This window comes from Salvia hispanica, chromosome 1, assembly GCF_029641045.1.
Source record: "Salvia hispanica isolate PSC_SH4W2 chromosome 1, Shi_PSC_v1, whole genome shotgun sequence".
Lineage (NCBI taxonomy): Eukaryota > Viridiplantae > Streptophyta > Magnoliopsida > Lamiales > Lamiaceae > Salvia > Salvia hispanica.
In genome coordinates, this window is record NC_142692.1 from 12,249,858 (window position 1) to 12,267,106 (window position 17,249).

General features: G+C 37.2%; 2 protein-coding genes across 2 annotated transcripts; both read left to right on the forward strand.

The window, feature by feature from the left end:
* Positions 1-9,586: 9,586 nt before the first annotated feature.
* Positions 9,587-13,103, forward strand: LOC125223730 (beta-xylosidase/alpha-L-arabinofuranosidase 1-like). The gene is made up of 7 exons (XM_048127005.2): positions 9,587-10,054; positions 10,617-10,904; positions 11,000-11,169; positions 11,249-11,346; positions 11,420-11,770; positions 11,850-12,260; positions 12,336-13,103. Exons 1-7 carry the CDS (start codon positions 9,647-9,649, stop codon positions 12,905-12,907), a joined length of 2,298 nt encoding a protein of 765 aa, XP_047982962.1. The 5' UTR covers positions 9,587-9,646; the 3' UTR covers positions 12,908-13,103.
* A 3,114-nt stretch (positions 13,104-16,217) lies between these two features.
* LOC125185651 (NAC domain-containing protein 104-like) lies at positions 16,218-17,249 on the forward strand. The gene is made up of 3 exons (XM_048082211.2): positions 16,218-16,452; positions 16,519-16,787; positions 16,870-17,249. The coding sequence occupies exons 1-3, from the start codon at positions 16,290-16,292 to the stop codon at positions 17,002-17,004; spliced, it is 567 nt and encodes a 188-aa protein (XP_047938168.1). The 5' UTR covers positions 16,218-16,289; the 3' UTR covers positions 17,005-17,249.

Consider the following 17,249-nt stretch of genomic DNA (forward strand, 5'->3'; position numbering starts at 1 on the left):
TATTTTTATTTTGTAAAATTACAACACTAACATTCGGACTGGATAGAGTAGTTTTTTTTATCACTAAAATATTAGTATATTCTTTGTTATGTTTGCGGCAATTGTTATAATAATTGAATGCACAATTATATCTCTCTATGATAATTAACTAAACGATCAGGGACCTTCTTCGCAATAGTCTGCTAAGAGAATACAGAAATATTGATGTTCTTCTGACACTTGGGGACCATAACCTAGCTTATATTTATAAGCCTCTTTATTTTCTATTCGGTCTCTTATCAAATAGAAAATCTCATATGATATCTACACTTATTTCCATAATGAATAAATACACTTTTATCTCAAATTTAATCTTTATTAAATCACTTTATTTAATCAATTGAAAGATAACATATACTACATTAAATTACTCATCTGAAAGTCCAAATTTTTAACATAAATCACTTTTACCAGTAAATAGTCGGAGCTATTATCATATGTTCCAGTGTTTACTTACTATCATAATCAGTTTCGATAACGTTGCTCATAATCAAGTCTAGTGACTCTAGTTTACTAATTTTATATCGATAAAGTACCACGCCAAATAATAAATTACTCAACTCACAATTTAAATTAGTTAGTATAGGGATCCCTTGCCTATGTTTTGAAACAAGACAAACAAAACAAATAAGCAAAGTATACTTCAAAAATATCCTAATTAAGTAATACATAAAAACTGGACCAATTTAGTTCTTCTACGTGACCAAGCTTATTCTGTAGCTTTTTATTATTGTATTAGTAATATAAAATTCACGTTTATAAAATTATAGTATTTGTATAATAGGCTAACGGCTGACACGACACGCATCACTAAAATAACAAGAACTTTAGCTTGTCGGGTTATCATTTTGCCACTAGAATTCTCATTCGGTAAAAAGTAAAGATTAAAAATAAAAATAATCCAGTGTTTTTTGATTGGACAAATCAAAGGATTTATCTACGAGTTAAAACAAAACACAAAAAGGTAGAACCCACTCAAATGGAAATAATATTAGTATATAAATAATAAAGGCGATTAATGTTTTCTAATTTTGTGATGACAGTGATTTGCTTAAATTGGAGGAACGAAGAAAAATAGTGGTCAAGTCCAAGAAATGCGAAACTTCTGGTTTTTTACTTTAGACCCACTCCAATGTTCAATTACTAGTAAAGAGTATTTTTGAATAATAGTGAATTTATGAGATCGTACCTTTAATATTTTACTTATCTCTTTCCAATGAAGTACTAAATATTAGGCAAAATACATTTTATGGTCCCTCTACTTATAGTACTACTACTATTATGTTTTAGTAGATTCTTATGTAAATTTTTGATATTACGACTTTTACTTATACTAATTGATAACATATCAAATACTTATTTGATGGGGCCAATATTTCATTCAAGGCACAGATATTATTGATTGAGAGTAACAAAAGACTATCTTATTAATGTGCATCATGCTCGTGCTTAGGAACTATAACAACATGCTTAACGCCTTAAGCACATATGTATGTGCTTTTCTATATCCATAGGCACGGCGACCGGAATGGCGTAACAATCACTACTGAATAACGCCAACCATGAAAAATATTTCATGAATTTTGGGAGCTAATGCATTATCACATTTCTATTAAGATTCAACACTTTTGCCGCCCATCAATTAGTACATGAGAAAAACCACAATAAATAATGATATTATTTACAATATTAGTTATTTTATTGAATTCGGTGTTACCTGCTATAAGATCTGATGCATAAAAAATTGTGTGCTGTATCCCATTTTTGATATGGTCCATACTCCATATGCACTCCCAAGAAGGAATCATGATCTCGACCTTTGTTGGTTTGTATTCTTTCGTCGTTTCACAGAATAAATCATTATTATATCATTTGCATTGGAGAAATATAGATATTACTATCTCCGTACACCGAAATTTATCTCATTTTTCCATTTTCATTCGTCCCCCAAACTTTGTCTCATTTCACTTTTACCATTTTTGGTAGTGGACCTTATCTTCCACTAACTCATTTCTACTCATATTTTATTATAAAACTAATATATAAAAGTAGGACCTTTTTCAACTCACTTTTCATTACATTTCTTAAAACCCGTGTCAGGTTAAAGTGGGACAATTTTTAAAAGACTGAGGTAGTATATGATAGTAATGTAATGATTAGTTGGTGCACTGGTATCGCAAAGACTAATTTGATAATTGTTGCGTACCTACATGAATCAGCAATTTCTTCGTCCTTTAAATTACTAAAAGAATATTTTGATTTTGCCACTACTATATTCAATTCATATCTAACCCTGCCAGACCACATTTCATGTATGTCTATAGCTGTATTATTTTAAAACAAAACGAAATAAGTAGAATTTAATGAAAAATTCGATTATCAAATTGTAATTCCCCAAAAGGGACATGTGCTGAAGATATTCAAAAGTTGGTGAGCCGGTCATATTTCAATAAATTTAGTACAATAGTACCAAATTTCTATATTTGGAACTTTCTCCTCTTCTTTTATTAAAATATTCAATTATTATTTTTTCTCTACTTACTTTACCTAATAACTTTTCTTAAATCTCATGTCATTCAAGAATATAGACATATTGAGTATGTGAAGTTTGAAAAGTCATCTCAGCTATGCCAGCTCAACTCCTCAGTGAGCTCGGTAGTCACACCAGAAACTAGCCGTTGGCTAGCTAGTTAGTTTGGTAACTGTTTCTGAATTAGTTAGAGAGTTTAATTGTTTGTTGCCCTTGAATATAAAAGGGTGTGTAAAAGTCAAGAGAGCTGGATTAGTCTCTCCATTGTTGTAATCTTGAGTTTCTGTTCTCTAGCAAATAATTCCCTCAATAAGATTTCGTTCTTTCCCAGATATCCTCTGTATTCTTGATTTCAATTAGGTAGTCTTCTTCTTCAATTCATAACAAGTGGCGCCGTCTGTGGGAATCGTAGAAGAGAACTTGGGAATTGTGTTTTCTGGTTTTAGGGCTAGTTCTGTTACTGCACGCCATCTGTTTGAAGAATGGCGTCAAGATTTGAGGCTGAAAAGTTCACTAGTTCGAATGATTTTGGGCTTTGGCGAATGAAGATTCGTGCAATGCTAATTCAGCAGGGGTTATCTGCTGCGCTCGATAAGGAGAAGGATGGTGAAGAAAAGAAGGCCGATTTGGATGAGAAAGCTGCAGCGAAATTGGCAGAAATTCAGGCCAAAGCTCATAGCGTGGTTATACTCTGTCTTGGTGATAAGATCTTGAGAGAAGTAGCGAATGAGACCACGGCAGCAGGGGTTCTATCCAAATTGGAGGGTCTGTACATGACTCGTTCCTTGGCAAATCGCCTATGCATGAAGCAAAGGCTCTATTCCTATCATTTTCAAGAAGATAAGGGAATTTGTGAGCAACTGGAGGAGTTTTCAAAGGCAATGGACGATCTTGAAAACATAGATGTCTCTGTCAGCGATGAAGATCAAGCAATTCTGCTCCTCAATGCTCTACCCAAAAGTTTCGACCACCTAAGAAATGCTATGGTGTATGGAAGGGAGAAGACTATTACTCTCTCAGAGGTTAAAGCTGCCTTAAGGGCAAAAGAGCTTCAGAAGACTCCATCTAAGGCCTCTGAAGTTGTGGCAGAAAGCCTAAATATCAAGAAGTTTAAGAAACAGAAATTCAAGAAAAAATTTGAAGATAACAAAGCCTCCACTTCTGATCCAAAGGAAACCAGATCTTGTTATTGGTGCAAGAAGTCCGGTCACCTCAAGAAGGATTGTTTTGCTTGGAAGAGGAAGCAAGCAAATGAAGGAAAGACTCAGAACAGTTCTGACTGTGTTGAAGAAGTTGAGGTTGGTGAAATTATGAATGTTGTGGAGGGTGGAATCAGTGAATATTGGATTATGGATTCAGGGTGTAGCTTCCATATGTGTCCCTATAAACACTGGTTTTGTGAGTTGAAGGAGGCTACAAGCACTGTACTTCTTGGAAACAATCATATTTGCAATATCAGGGGAATTGGTATGGTGAGATTGAGGATGCAAGATGGATCAGTGAGGGTCTTGGGGGATGTAAGGTGGATTCCTGAAATAAAAAGGAATCTAGTCTCACTGGGAATGTTGGAGAGGAAGGGCTTTTCTTTTGCCTCATTTGGTGGAAGAATGGTGGTAAAAAAGGGCCAGCAAGTGTTGATGGAAGCTGAGAGGAGAAATAGCCTATACTACCTTCTTGCAGAGGCTGCTGTTAATGAGTCTCATTCAGTTGCTGTTGATAGTCTCAAGGTGTGGCATCTGAGACTCGGGCATCCGGCTGAAGGTGGAGTAAAAGAGTTGATAAGGAAAGGGCTGATCGATCACAGGAGATACTTCCAACAAGCTAGGTTCTTGTGAGCAGTGCATACTTGGGAAGTCTAAGAAGAATCCTTTTCCAGCAGGTATACACACCTCTCAGTTCCTTCTAGATTATGTTCATAGCGATCTTTGGGGGCCATCTCCAGTTAATACCATGGGGGGTGGTAGATACTACATGTCCATTATTGATGAATATTCTCGGAAGTTATGGGTTTTTGTCTTGAAAGAAAAATCTGAGGCATTCTTGAAATTTAAGCATTGGTGCAAAGAGGTAGAAGTTGAAAAGGGCAGAAGTCTTAAGTGCCTTAGGACTGATAATGGGCTTGAGTACTTGTCTAAGGAATTTGAGGAATTCTGTAAAGATAGAGGGATCAAGCGCCATAAAACTGTACCTAGCAACCCCCAACAAAATGGGATTGCAGAGAGAATGAACAGGACTATTCTTGAGAGAGTTAGGTTCTTGTTGTTTACCTCTGGTCTGAGTAAAAGATTCTGGGGAGAGGCTGTTTGCACAGCTGCTTATTTGATTAATAAATGCCCTGCTGTGAGCCTGAAATCTGAGACACCAGATTTTAGGTGGTTTGGTAGTCATGGAGATTACTCAAAGTTCAGGGTATTTGGGTGTGCTGCTTATGCACACATAAAGAACAACAAGCTGGAAGCTCGGGCCCTAAAATGTGTAATGCTGGGTTATCAAAGTGGTGTTAAGGGCTACAGGTTATAGTGTATTGAGCCTGGTAAGCAGAAGGTCATAATTAGCCGGGATGTAGTTTTTGTAGAAGATCAAATGCCATTTCTGAGTCAGAAAGATAACAGTGATAAAGCCACCAGTTATCTATTTGAGGTGAAGGTCCATAATTCTCCCAGTAGTAGTGGTGCTAGCCAGGAAGGAGGGAGTCAGCAAGAGAGTGCTGATCCTGGTCAAGGTAGAGAAAGCTCTCAACCATTAGAAAATCTGGAGAACTATCAGCTTGCAAGGGATAGGGTCAGGAGAGTAAATGTGAAGCCTCCCTCCAGATTTGCTGAAGCTGATATGGTCTTCTATGCTCTCTGTGTAGCAGAAAATGTTGAGTATGTAGATCCAGCTTCCTACAAGGAAGCAATGTTGAGTAAAGAGAAAGACAAATGGATTGAAGCTATGAATGATGAAATTCAGTCTTTACTCAAGAACAAAACATGGCTGCTTGTAGATAAGTCACAACTAAAGGCTGGTCCAGAAAATAGAAAGCTGATCAGTTGCAAATGGGTGTTCAAAAAGAAACTAGAAACTACTTGCCAAAACAAGATTAAGTTCAAGGCTAGGTTGGTGGCCCGGGGCTTCACTCAAGAAGAAGGAGCGGATTTCAATGAAGTATTTGCACCTGTTGTAAAGCATGCTTCTATTAGAATCTTGCTTGCTGTTGCAAATCAATGAAATTGGGAATTGCAACAGCTTGATGTAAAGACTGCTTTCCTCAATGGGGATCTTGAGGAGACTATCTTTATGGAGCAGCCAGAAGGGTTTATACAGAAGGGAGAAGAGAATAAGATTTGCCTGCTCAAAAAGAGTCTTTATGGGCTCAAGCAGAGTCCTAGGCAGTGGAATAAAAAGTTTGATGGACAGATGGATAGGCTGGGATTTCAGAGGTCCAGCTATGATGATTGTGTTTATATCAAGAAGGTAAAAGGTGTTGCTGTGGCTTACCTACTCTTATACGTGGATGACATGCTATTAGCAGGACCATCCATGAAAGAAGTCCAGAAAATTAAGGATGAGCTGCAGAGTTGTTTTGAGATGAAAGATCTTGGAGAAGCTAAGAAAATACTTGGTATGGATATTCTGAGGAACATGAGCAGTGGAGAGTTGTGGCTAACTCAATCAGAATATATTGAAAGAGTTTTGAAGAGGTTTAACATGAGTAATGTGAAGGAAGCAGCAACTCCTCTGTCTCAGAGCTTTAAGCTGTCCAAGAGTCGGGCGCCTAAATCTAAACATGAGTCTCTTGAAATGGATCAGATTCCTTATGCAAGTGTTGTTGGGAGTATCATGTATATAATGATTTGCACTAGGCCTGATCTCTCCTATGCCTTGAGTGTTACAAGCAGGTATATGTCTGATCTAGGGAAGGAACATTGGAGTGCACTTAAGTGGGTTCTCAGATACTTGAAGGGATCTAGTAGTTGTGGAATACTATTCAAAAGGAGTAGCAAGGTGGGTCAAGAGGCAGTGGTTGGTTATTGTGATGCTGACTTTGCCACAAATCTGGATAATAGGAAATCTCAATCTGGATACTTGTTTACCTTGTTTGGGCCTGTGGTGAGCTGGAAGTCCAGCCTGCAGAGTGTTGTGGCCCTCTCAACGACTGAGGCCGAATAAATGTCTCTTACCTCAGCCGTGAAGGAAAGTTTTTGGATACAAGGTGTAGCTGTTGATTTTGGGATAGTTCAAGAAACTATACCAGTTTCCTGTGACAGCAGCTCTGCTATCTGTTTAGCCCAACATCAATACTTCCATGAGAGAGGTAAACACATCGATGTGAGGCTTCACTTTATTAGAGATGAAGTTGAGAAAGGTAGGGTCAAAGTTGTAAAGATTGATACTCTTCACAATCCAGCTGATATGCTCACCAAAGTTCTTGGCAGAGACAAGCTTGAGCATTGCAAGGAGTTGATTCTTGTGTGCAAGAAAGATTGATCTGACCATTCAAGGTGGAGGATTGTGAGGTTTGAAAAGTCATCTCAGCTATGCCAGCTCAACTCCTCAGTGAGCTCGGTAGTCACACCAGAAACTAGCCGTTGGCTAGCTAGTTAGTTTGGTAACTGTTTCTGAATTAGTTAGAGAGTTTAATTATTTGTTGCCCTTGAATATAAAATGGTGTGTAAAAGTCAAGAGAGCTGGATTAGTCTCTCCATTGTTGTAATCTTGAGTTTCTGTTCTCTAGCAAATAATTCCCTCAATAAGATTTCGTTCTTTCCCAGATATCCTCTGTATTCTTGATTTCAATTAGGTAGTCTTCTTCTTCAATTCATAACAGAGTAGGACAGAGAGAGTAGTATAGTAAGCGGTATTCGGTTTGCAAGATTATATCCTTGATTAAATTCATATTATATTTGGTTCATGAGATTGAATCTCATGACTTAATCTTAGATGGATAGTCATGTGATAATTAATCATAGTCAACCCCCACCTACTAAATAATCTCACAATTTAATTCTATACTTTATCTTACTACTTTTTTATCTAGTAAACCAAACACCACCTAAGGTTTTGACACAAGACATACGTTGAAACTATTTTTAGAATGTTTCTGCCCGTTTTAATTTGTATCTCCTTCCGTAGGGGATCTCTTTTCCATATCACTAATTTTCTCTATAAACCTAGAATATAATTTGTATTATTTGTATTATTTATTTCCATAAGTTGTTAGGATTATAGGAGTATTTGATTTAGTTTGTTAGTATTAATTTAGTTAAGGTCTTTTTTACACACATATTATAAATATGTTTGGAATATTTCATTATAATTAAGAATGAAGAATTAAATTATTTTATCATTCTTACGCGACAATTCACGCTCCCATTCTCTTCTGTGCTCTCTTCTATAATGATTTCATTATGTATTGTGGCAGCAAAGTGAAAGATTATCCCTATTTGAGGTGTTAGGGTTTGTGAAGAATGAGATAATAATAAGTTTATTTCTCCATAATTTATCATCTAAAAGATCTCATATAAATAAGAGATCTAAACCCTATAAATAAACAAATAATAAAATACTAATTATTCGATTACAAAAGATATGTTAAATATAATAATAATAAGATGATGGTATGTTGGAGATCTTGTAATCGTGCTGGTCAAGATATGGTGTGATAAAAATTACGAGGCCCGTATCAGGGTGCGCGCCCATAACTGTCATTAATTGCAAGGTTGAGAATATTAATTAAAGTAGTTAAAATTTTAATTGTGTTAATTGCATGTTTTATGTTGCGTGCAGGAGATTAATGTAAGCTATTTGGAAATTAAAAAATAAAAGTGAACTACCAAATGTATATTATATTATACGTAAGGAATTAAGTAGTTTCCCAAAAGATATACAGTTTGAAATTCTACATTAAAGTGATACCTAATATTGGTTGAATAAAACACCGCGAGAAGATGGTTGTTGTCGCATCCTTCTAGAGCACCTCCCTATAATTTTGTTCATCTACAATCAATTAATAATTTAATATCATTCCAACCAATAATTTCTTCTGGCTTTCAAAAATGGCATTAAGTAATCGCACTATAATTAAAGTTTGATTGAAAGTATACTAAACAAAAGTGTGCAAACGCGATGTACTGTGTTGATTGCTCTAGCATATGAACAATATTGCTTTCTTTTAGTAGTACTAAATTTTATTTGATTTCGAATGAAGGAATAGAATTGTCTTTATTCATTCACACACTATATGACTATAATAATCGTTAGCATCAATTTTGTTTCCCTCATGAGTCGAAGATAAGATTTCCTCAACTTTATTTTGTGAGTAATAGTATCAAAATTGTGTAAACAGAACACTAAATCTGATTTAGGTAATATTCCAAAGAGTACGACACAAACGACGACGTCGTCGTGTTGGCAATGGCAGTGGCACATTTACTCCAGTAATAGAGACGTTTCCGAAAAAATTGAATAGGATTTCCAAATATAAATACCCACGCCTTTAAGTATACATTGTCAAGTTGATAACAAAGTGGTGCAGAATTGTGAATTTCAGAAACTTTACACATTTTTATAAACCAATCAAAGAGTTTCCTAAATAAATTAATTAAAGTTCCACAATTAATGAGACGTAATAAATCATTGCCAGCCACTCCAAATCTCCAATATTCTTACATCCTTGGCATACATTATACATACAACAAAAACTGTACGCATCAGCAGCCCCACATGGCCACATTTTAAGTATTAATTAAAGCTCAAACACACGTTCTTTCCAATAAACCTTGAAACAAAACCTGTCTCGTATATATAAGAATTATCTTCACGGATTCATATAACAGTCCTGCGATGCTTTCCTATGAAAATCTTGGCCCTTTTCTCTTTTTTAGAGAGAGATGGATAGGGAAAGGGAAAGGGAAAGAGTAAGAAGTAAACAAAGTGAGAGTATTATAATTCACAATGGACCCCAAGAGTTATCCATCACGGGTGTGCGCAAAACAACATATATTAAAAATTCCTCATCTCTATAAAAAGCACTGCTCAACATCACTTCTCCATTCTATTTCTCTCTCTCTCTATTTTTGCAGGGAGCTCTTCAAAATGGCTCCTGCTGGCTTCCCCTGTTTGGCCGCGCTCTGCATAGTCCTCCTGAGCTTGAGGCCCATTCTTAGCCAGGCCCAGCCCGTTTTCGCGTGCGATGTGGCCAACAATCCCGGGCTGAAGAACCTGAGCTTCTGCGACCCGTCATTGGACGTGCAAGCCCGGGTGAGCGACCTAGTGAGCAGGCTCACTCTGCCGGAGAAAATCGGGTGGCTCGTGAATGCTGCCAAGGGGGTTCCCCGCCTCGGGATACCCAACTACGAGTGGTGGTCCGAGGCCTTGCACGGCGTCTCCAATGTCGGCCCGGGCACCCGCTTCACCTCCCTCGTCCCGGGCGCCACTAGCTTCCCTCAGGTCATCCTCACCGCTGCCACATTTAACGAATCTCTCTTTCACACCATTGGCAAGGTATACTTCTTTCCTCATTTTCATCTGCATTACTCGAAAGTGGAGTCAAGATATCAACATTGAGCTTTTGCATATTTTATTAATTCATTTGATTTTATCCATTATTAGAGGCTCTCCTGCTTTTGGAAAGTTGAAGTACACCGGCATTTTGCATTATTCCGGACGTATGTCGCTATCATTGCTATATTCTATGAATTATGCAATCTTGTGTCCAGCTACTCTTTTAGCTGATTATCACTAGCTGTCGTATTTCAGACGTTGTTACGCTAATTGCTCAACTCAGAAGAAAAGCCAATCTACCACAAATTATTCTTTTTTACTATTATTTCTATTGTCACTTTTTAAAAAGCAGGCTAACTACTCATTATTGAAGTTTGCATAATGAATCCGAAGCCTCTTTTGGTTTTAGTCTTTATTTGGTTTGAAAATACAGATGGTTTGATTAAGACTGGTTAACAGACTAAGATTAATCACCGCCATTGATAGATCTAGCTTGTTAACTAAAACATCCCTTTCGATAATGAATGAGTGATTAGGAATTCAAAGTGGTGGTTGGGTGCAGGTAGTGTCGACGGAGGCAAGAGCAATGCACAATGTAGGGTTAGCCGGGCTGACATACTGGTCGCCCAATGTGAATATCTTCCGTGACCCGAGATGGGGACGGGGGCAGGAGACTCCGGGAGAAGACCCCGTCCTCTCCAGCAAATACGGGGCTGCGTATGTGAGAGGCCTGCAGGAGAGAGATGATGGCGATAAGGAGAAGCTCAAGGTTGCTGCCTGCTGCAAGCACTACACGGCTTATGATGTCGATAACTGGAAAGGAATACAGAGATACAATTTCAACGCTATCGTACTACCTACTACTCAACCAATTTATAACTCCATCATACTATATAATAGTAGCATAAGATTTGAAGATATCATTGTGTTTTTATGTACAATTAGGTGACGCAGCAGGATATGGACGACACATTCCAGCCGCCGTTCAAGAGCTGTGTTATCGATGGAGATGTGGCGAGCGTCATGTGCTCTTACAATCAAGTAAATGGCAAGCCCACTTGTGGTGACCCTGACCTCTTGGCTGGTGTCATTCGAGGCCAGTGGAAGTTGAACGGGTGACACGCTATGTTTCTTTTATTCATTACTACTACTTGCAAAATGGAACATCTTCTAATACCTATTCTTTTCCTGCAGTTATATAGTTTCGGATTGTGATTCGCTGCACGAGATGTTTAATGCACAAAAATACACTAACACACCGGAAGAAACAGCTGCATTGGCTGTGAATTCAGGTCTGCATGCTTATTGAGTTTGAAAGGTTGAATCTGTTTGATAACTAATTCAAAAATTTGTTGGTAAATGCAGGGTTGGATCTCAACTGCGGTACTTTCCTCAGCGACTACTCTCAAAAAGCAGTCGATCGTGGCCTGCTCAACGAGACAACCATTGACAAAGCTGTCTCAAACAACTTCGCAACCATGATGAGGCTGGGATTCTTCGACGGTAACCCCACCAACCAACTCTATGGCAAGCTCGGACCTAAAGACGTTTGCACACCAGAAAACCAGAACCTTGCTCGTGAAGTTGCACGACAAGGCATTGTGCTGCTCAAGAACTCCGCTGGCTCCCTCCCTCTATCCTCTGCTTCCATCAAGTCCTTGGCCGTTATCGGCCCCAATGCCAACGTAACACACACCATGCTAGGCAACTACGAAGGTGTGTATGCACTCTTTCTCACTGATTCATCAATGTAGTAGCAAATCAGAAATCAGTCTTTGATAGGGATGATTTTCAGGAATTCCATGCAAGTACACGACCCCGTTGCAGGGCCTAACGGCCTCAACAGCCACATTGTATCAGCCTGGTTGCGCTGACACATCATGCGCCACAGCTCAAGTGGACGCGGCCAAGAAGGTGGCCGCATCCGCTGATGCTGTAGTGCTGGTGATGGGATCGGATCAGTCCATCGAGAGGGAGAGTCTGGACAGAGTGAACATCACTCTCCCAGGGCAGCAGCAGCTCTTGGTATCCGAGGTTGCAAGCGTCTCCAAGGGGCCCGTGATTCTCGTGATAATGTCGGGTGGAGGAATGGATGTGCAGTTCGCCAAAGAAGACCCCAAGATCACGAGCATCCTGTGGGTCGGCTTCCCCGGTGAGGCAGGCGGGGCTGCCATCGCTGACGTCATATTCGGGGCCTACAACCCTAGTAAGAAAGCACACCAACTCTGTTATGATTTTATATTTGTGGGAAGAGTTATAAAGTTTTATTGTGAATTTGCAGGTGGGAGATTGCCTATGACATGGTATCCCGAATCATATGCTGACACGGTCGATATGACGGACATGCACATGAGGCCGAATCCAGCCACGGGATTCCCTGGCCGGAGCTACCGGTTTTACAAGGGCCCCACGGTCTTCTCATTCGGGGACGGGCTGAGTTACACTACGTTTAGTCATGAGTTAGTCGCGGCGCCTAAGGTTGTGTCCTTGGCTCTGGAAGAAGGGCATGCGTGTCTTTCGTCCGAGTGCAAGTCGATCGAGGCTGTGGAGGAGAGGTGCGAGAATTTGGCATTCGATATTCATTTGAGAGTGAAGAATGTGGGGGAGATGAGAGGGAGTCACACGGTTCTGTTGTTTTCAAGCCCTCCGCAGCAGCACAATGCACCTCAGAAACAGCTGGTGGGATTTCAGAAAATGCATATAGAGGCAGGGGGAGAAGGGGTGGCTCGATTCGACGTCGATGTTTGTAAGCATCTGAGCGTTGTGGATGAGAATGGGAAGAGAAAGGTTGGATTGGGGGAACATCTTCTTCATGTGGGAAGCTTGAAGCATTCGTTGACAGTGAGGGTTTGAATGTATTCTCATTGGGGGTATATTTCCTTTTTCTTATGTTTGCTCTGTTTTAATCTTTCTTTTCGGAAAGGGAAAAACAAAGAAATTGGAGGGTGGAAATGGCAACAATGGGTAGAGAATGATTTATAAGTTAAAATCACAACTGTAATCAGTTTCTTCTTATTTCAATGGAAATATGCCATTTTTTTTTATATTATATCATCTCTTGTTGTTATGGAATGTGCAGTCATTAAACTAATTTTATCATACTCCATTTAATAATAATGCAGTACTATCACCATAACCAATTGTACAATAATGCGAACATGCAACTGATTATATTTAGCTGTGAGAATTTAAATGGTTTACATGCAAATTGATTATATTTAGCTGCACCCCAATTGGGAGAATTTAAATGGTGCTTAAACATACATGGCATAATTCAAGTGGACCCAATTATTGTATTATAAGTATTAAATGAACTCATTCTTCAACAAATGAAAAAAAAATCCAAGGTAGCTCCCCATATAGCTGGGGCTATATTTATCACGACGTCCTAAGAATTACTTTTACTTTAAATTGAGGAAAATATAATAAAGAAGCTAGTACACCCTTAATTTCCCACTTGTCAGAGATCTTCCACTTTGTTCATTAATGAGTCATGAGTGTGACTAGATTTCCTTCAATATATTCTCTATCCCAAGAAAAATACCCCTTTTTTTGGACGGCACATAATTTTATACAAATTTATTTTGTGTGTTGAGAGGAGAAAGTAAAGTAACAGAGAAGGAATAAAGTAGAGATAAAAGAATTTTCATCTTAAGTAATGGATCATCTTAATTGAGACAAATTAAAAAGGAAAGTGGATCATCTTCAATGGGATGGAGGGATTACATAAAATAAACTACTCATAAAAAACATAACTACATAGGATAGCCCAAATGTAATTTGGAATTTTTCAATTTATAATTTATATATTTAAAACATCTATTTATCGCTTGACTTATTTATTTTTTAAATATATGTGTTTTATTTCTTATTAAGTGTGTAGCTTAAGTTAATTATATTACGGTATCGTGGTAGGGTGGGGATAAAAGTGGATAATATATTATAGGGATAATCAAATGCTAATTAATTCCCAATTCAGAATCTAGAACTTTAACATTATGTTGGAAATTTCTCAATATATAGATATAACTTTATCAATATAACATGTAAATTTAAATCTCAAACACAAAGATATAATTTTATCAACACAAATCTATTAAGAAAGTTTTATTTTTGTATTGATAATTTTAATACATAATATTGAGATAGTTTTTTATTCTGAATTAGAAGATTGGTTTTATTTTAACGCGAACTTATATTACAGTTGTTATGTTTTTAATTGATACGGACTCAAAATGGGCTTTTTTCCCGACAATGTTCGAAATAAGAATGGGAGAAATTTTTAAAGGGATTTAAATCCAAACCAATTCATTTCACCATCAATTTCGTTGGACTTCTGCTCGATAATGGGAATTTATAATTTCAATTGTATGAGCTCACGTTGTGAAATCCGAGGGAGCCCTTTTATTTTAGAAAAAGAATGATCAAATACACACTCAGCCTTCTATAGGCCGTATAATAAATGATAGGCTAAAATAATTGGAGAAGATGACGTGACTCAATGATAGTACACTAGATCCCACACCATGGTAAAAAAAATAAATCATGGTTCAAAATCACACGCTCATTCTATAACAAGACGCCATAACATTGTGGAGAAACACCTTATTCCACTTCTGTATATCAATATCACAAATCAAGCATCGTATGTTATAGCGTCAAGTAAATGGTTTGTCTAGCTACAGATAATCTTTTATTTTTGGGGGATTAATTATCAAAAATATATTCAAATTCATCAATTTGTTCCAAAATTAAAATTTCAATAATACTCCCTCCGTCCCATATAAATAGGCTAATCGAGGATTACATAGGTTTTAGTGCTTAATTGGTATATACAATAAGAGAGAAGCGGAAAAAATAGTTGAAATAATTTATGGATGATGGAGCTAGCCTATAAAGATAAAGTAAAAGAGAATGAGAAAAAGTTACTATAAATGGATATTGATTATTTGTATTAGACGAACGAAAAAAGAAATTTGACCTATTTCTATGGGACAGAGAGAGTAGCATGTATGAACATATATAATTTTAAGCTAGATTATTAACTAAGAATCAAATCGAATTTATTGGCATCTCCACGGAAAGAAAAAATTAGAGAAAACCACTCAAACAAGGAGATAAAAATAATATGATAATCGATCGCCTAAAGATTACTTTCGCAATCCATTTTCAAAGACTCTAGTTCATGGAATCATATCAACTTTTCCGATCCAGTTAAATTGTTTAATTTAATAGAATAAAAATATTGAAGGATAATAACCGAACCAACCCTCATTAGTTGGTTTACTAGATAAGCACTAGCTAGCTTGGAAATATCCAGTTTTATCTTGTTGGTTGTGGTAAGTAATTAATCTAATTATAACCACATAAATATCTCTATTCGGCTATCATGATTATCCCATAAAAATTGTTTAACGAATGATAATAATATAAAAACTTTGAGTGAATCATAACTAACCTCAAATAAGAGATTAACATTCCATTACATCAAAGTCGTAATGTATATCCCAAATCCCCTTGTCTATTTGTCCATTCCAAAAGTGGACATAAGCAAACCCAAGTAATTAAGCGAAAAAAACAATAATTTGGACATCTTAAGTAATAATTTGAAATAATTGGGCAGAGGTACTTCAGTTGATGTGGGCGTTCTCACATCAGATCAACCAAATCCATTGCTTGCCACAATGCCACGTGTGGTATAGGCATGGAAGGTTGATGATATAAGCATGAAGTGTGATGAAGCATGATTATCAAACAACCAACATATTCACTAGTCTAAACAAAGACACCTTATATTCATTGCTTGTACAACTCTAATCTTATGACAATCTTTTTACCCCCAACTATATATGATCCAAGTGTTCTTATACATTTCATGCAACTAATCATATAACAAAACGTAATATCTAGATCAAATAAATACACACACTCTCTCCTACTCCTAGTGAAACAAGGTTCCCTTGAATGGTAACATATTCCGTTACTTTAAAAGCAATCAAAGTTGTTTTAGAGTGGGATGTCAGCACACCCTAATTTTTTAACAAAAAAACAATACCCTCTTGGATCTTTGGTGATGCCCATCTTCAAAATACACACGTCATCTTCTCTAACTATAAATACCCCAATATATCTTGACCATCAATATACCACTTACTATCTTCAACCATATTACTCCTACTATAAAGATAGTTAAGTCCAAAGAATTGCATTTGCATATAGGTCATAATCAAGAATAATGGGAGATAACAACTTGAATTTGCCTCCAGGGTTTCGATTCTACCCAACGGATGAAGAATTGGTGGTCCATTTCCTCCACCGGAAGGCGACACTGCTACCTTACCATCCAGATGTCATCCCAGATCTTGATATTTACCCTTACGATCCTTGGGACTTGGATGGTACTCGTAATTTTTAATTAATGATTTACTATATTTTAGTTGACGATTTAATGAATGTGCATATAGGTAAAGCATTGTCGGAAGGGAAGAAGTGGTATTTTTACAGCAGAAGAACTGCAAAGAGGATAACGGAGAGTGGATATTGGCAACCAATAGGAGTTGAAGAGCCAATTTATTCAAATGGTGCAAAAAAAGTTGGTGTCAAAAAATGCTCTGCTTTTTACATGGGTGAGCCTTCGCAAGGCGTCAAGACTAATTGGATCATGCATGAATACAAGGTTTCAAGTTCAAGTTCTAGTTCTAGTTCCTCGAGAAAAAAAAATTCTTCCAAGATTGTAAGTGTTGTCGTCTCAATTTTATATTTTAAAAATATGCAGAGATGCATGGTTATGGAAAACATTTTTTATTTTATTGCAGGATCATAGTAAATGGGTTGTTTGTCGTGTGTACGAGGAGGAGGAGGAGGATGGTGGTGGGGCAGAGCTTTCATGCTTGGATGAAGTTTTCCTTTCACTAGATGATCTTGATGAAATTAGCTTTCCTAATTCTTGACAACTTTTTTTTGTATTTCCCATCTTTATATATCTGTATCTTAAGCAATCGTCGCATATTTCGTATGAGATACTAAATACTAGAAACACAAAAATGAAAATATCATAGATAGTAGTAGAGCTTTTTGTTGAAAATCAGAATATGTATTGATGTTTATTAGGAATGCGGAAGTTGTATGTGATCAATATAGTACTTATTAGAAGTTGGGAAATCTGTGTTTTTGCATAAACGTAGTGCCCAGAGAT

Excerpts from the sequence above, each read along its gene's own strand:
- LOC125223730 (XM_048127005.2), top strand. The coding sequence starts at position 9,647 with ATGGCTCCTGCTGGCTTCCCCTGTTTGGCCGCGCTCTGCATAGTCCTC. Across the intron at positions 10,055-10,616 it reads TCTTTCACACCATTGGCAAG|GTAGTGTCGACGGAGGCAAG; the intron begins GTATACTTCTTT and ends GGTTGGGTGCAG. Across the intron at positions 11,347-11,419 it reads TGCATTGGCTGTGAATTCAG|GGTTGGATCTCAACTGCGGT; the intron begins GTCTGCATGCTT and ends TGGTAAATGCAG.
- LOC125185651 (XM_048082211.2), top strand. The coding sequence starts at position 16,290 with ATGGGAGATAACAACTTGAATTTGCCTCCAGGGTTTCGATTCTACCCA. Across the intron at positions 16,453-16,518 it reads CGATCCTTGGGACTTGGATG|GTAAAGCATTGTCGGAAGGG; the intron begins GTACTCGTAATT and ends ATGTGCATATAG. Across the intron at positions 16,788-16,869 it reads AAAAAAATTCTTCCAAGATT|GATCATAGTAAATGGGTTGT; the intron begins GTAAGTGTTGTC and ends ATTTTATTGCAG.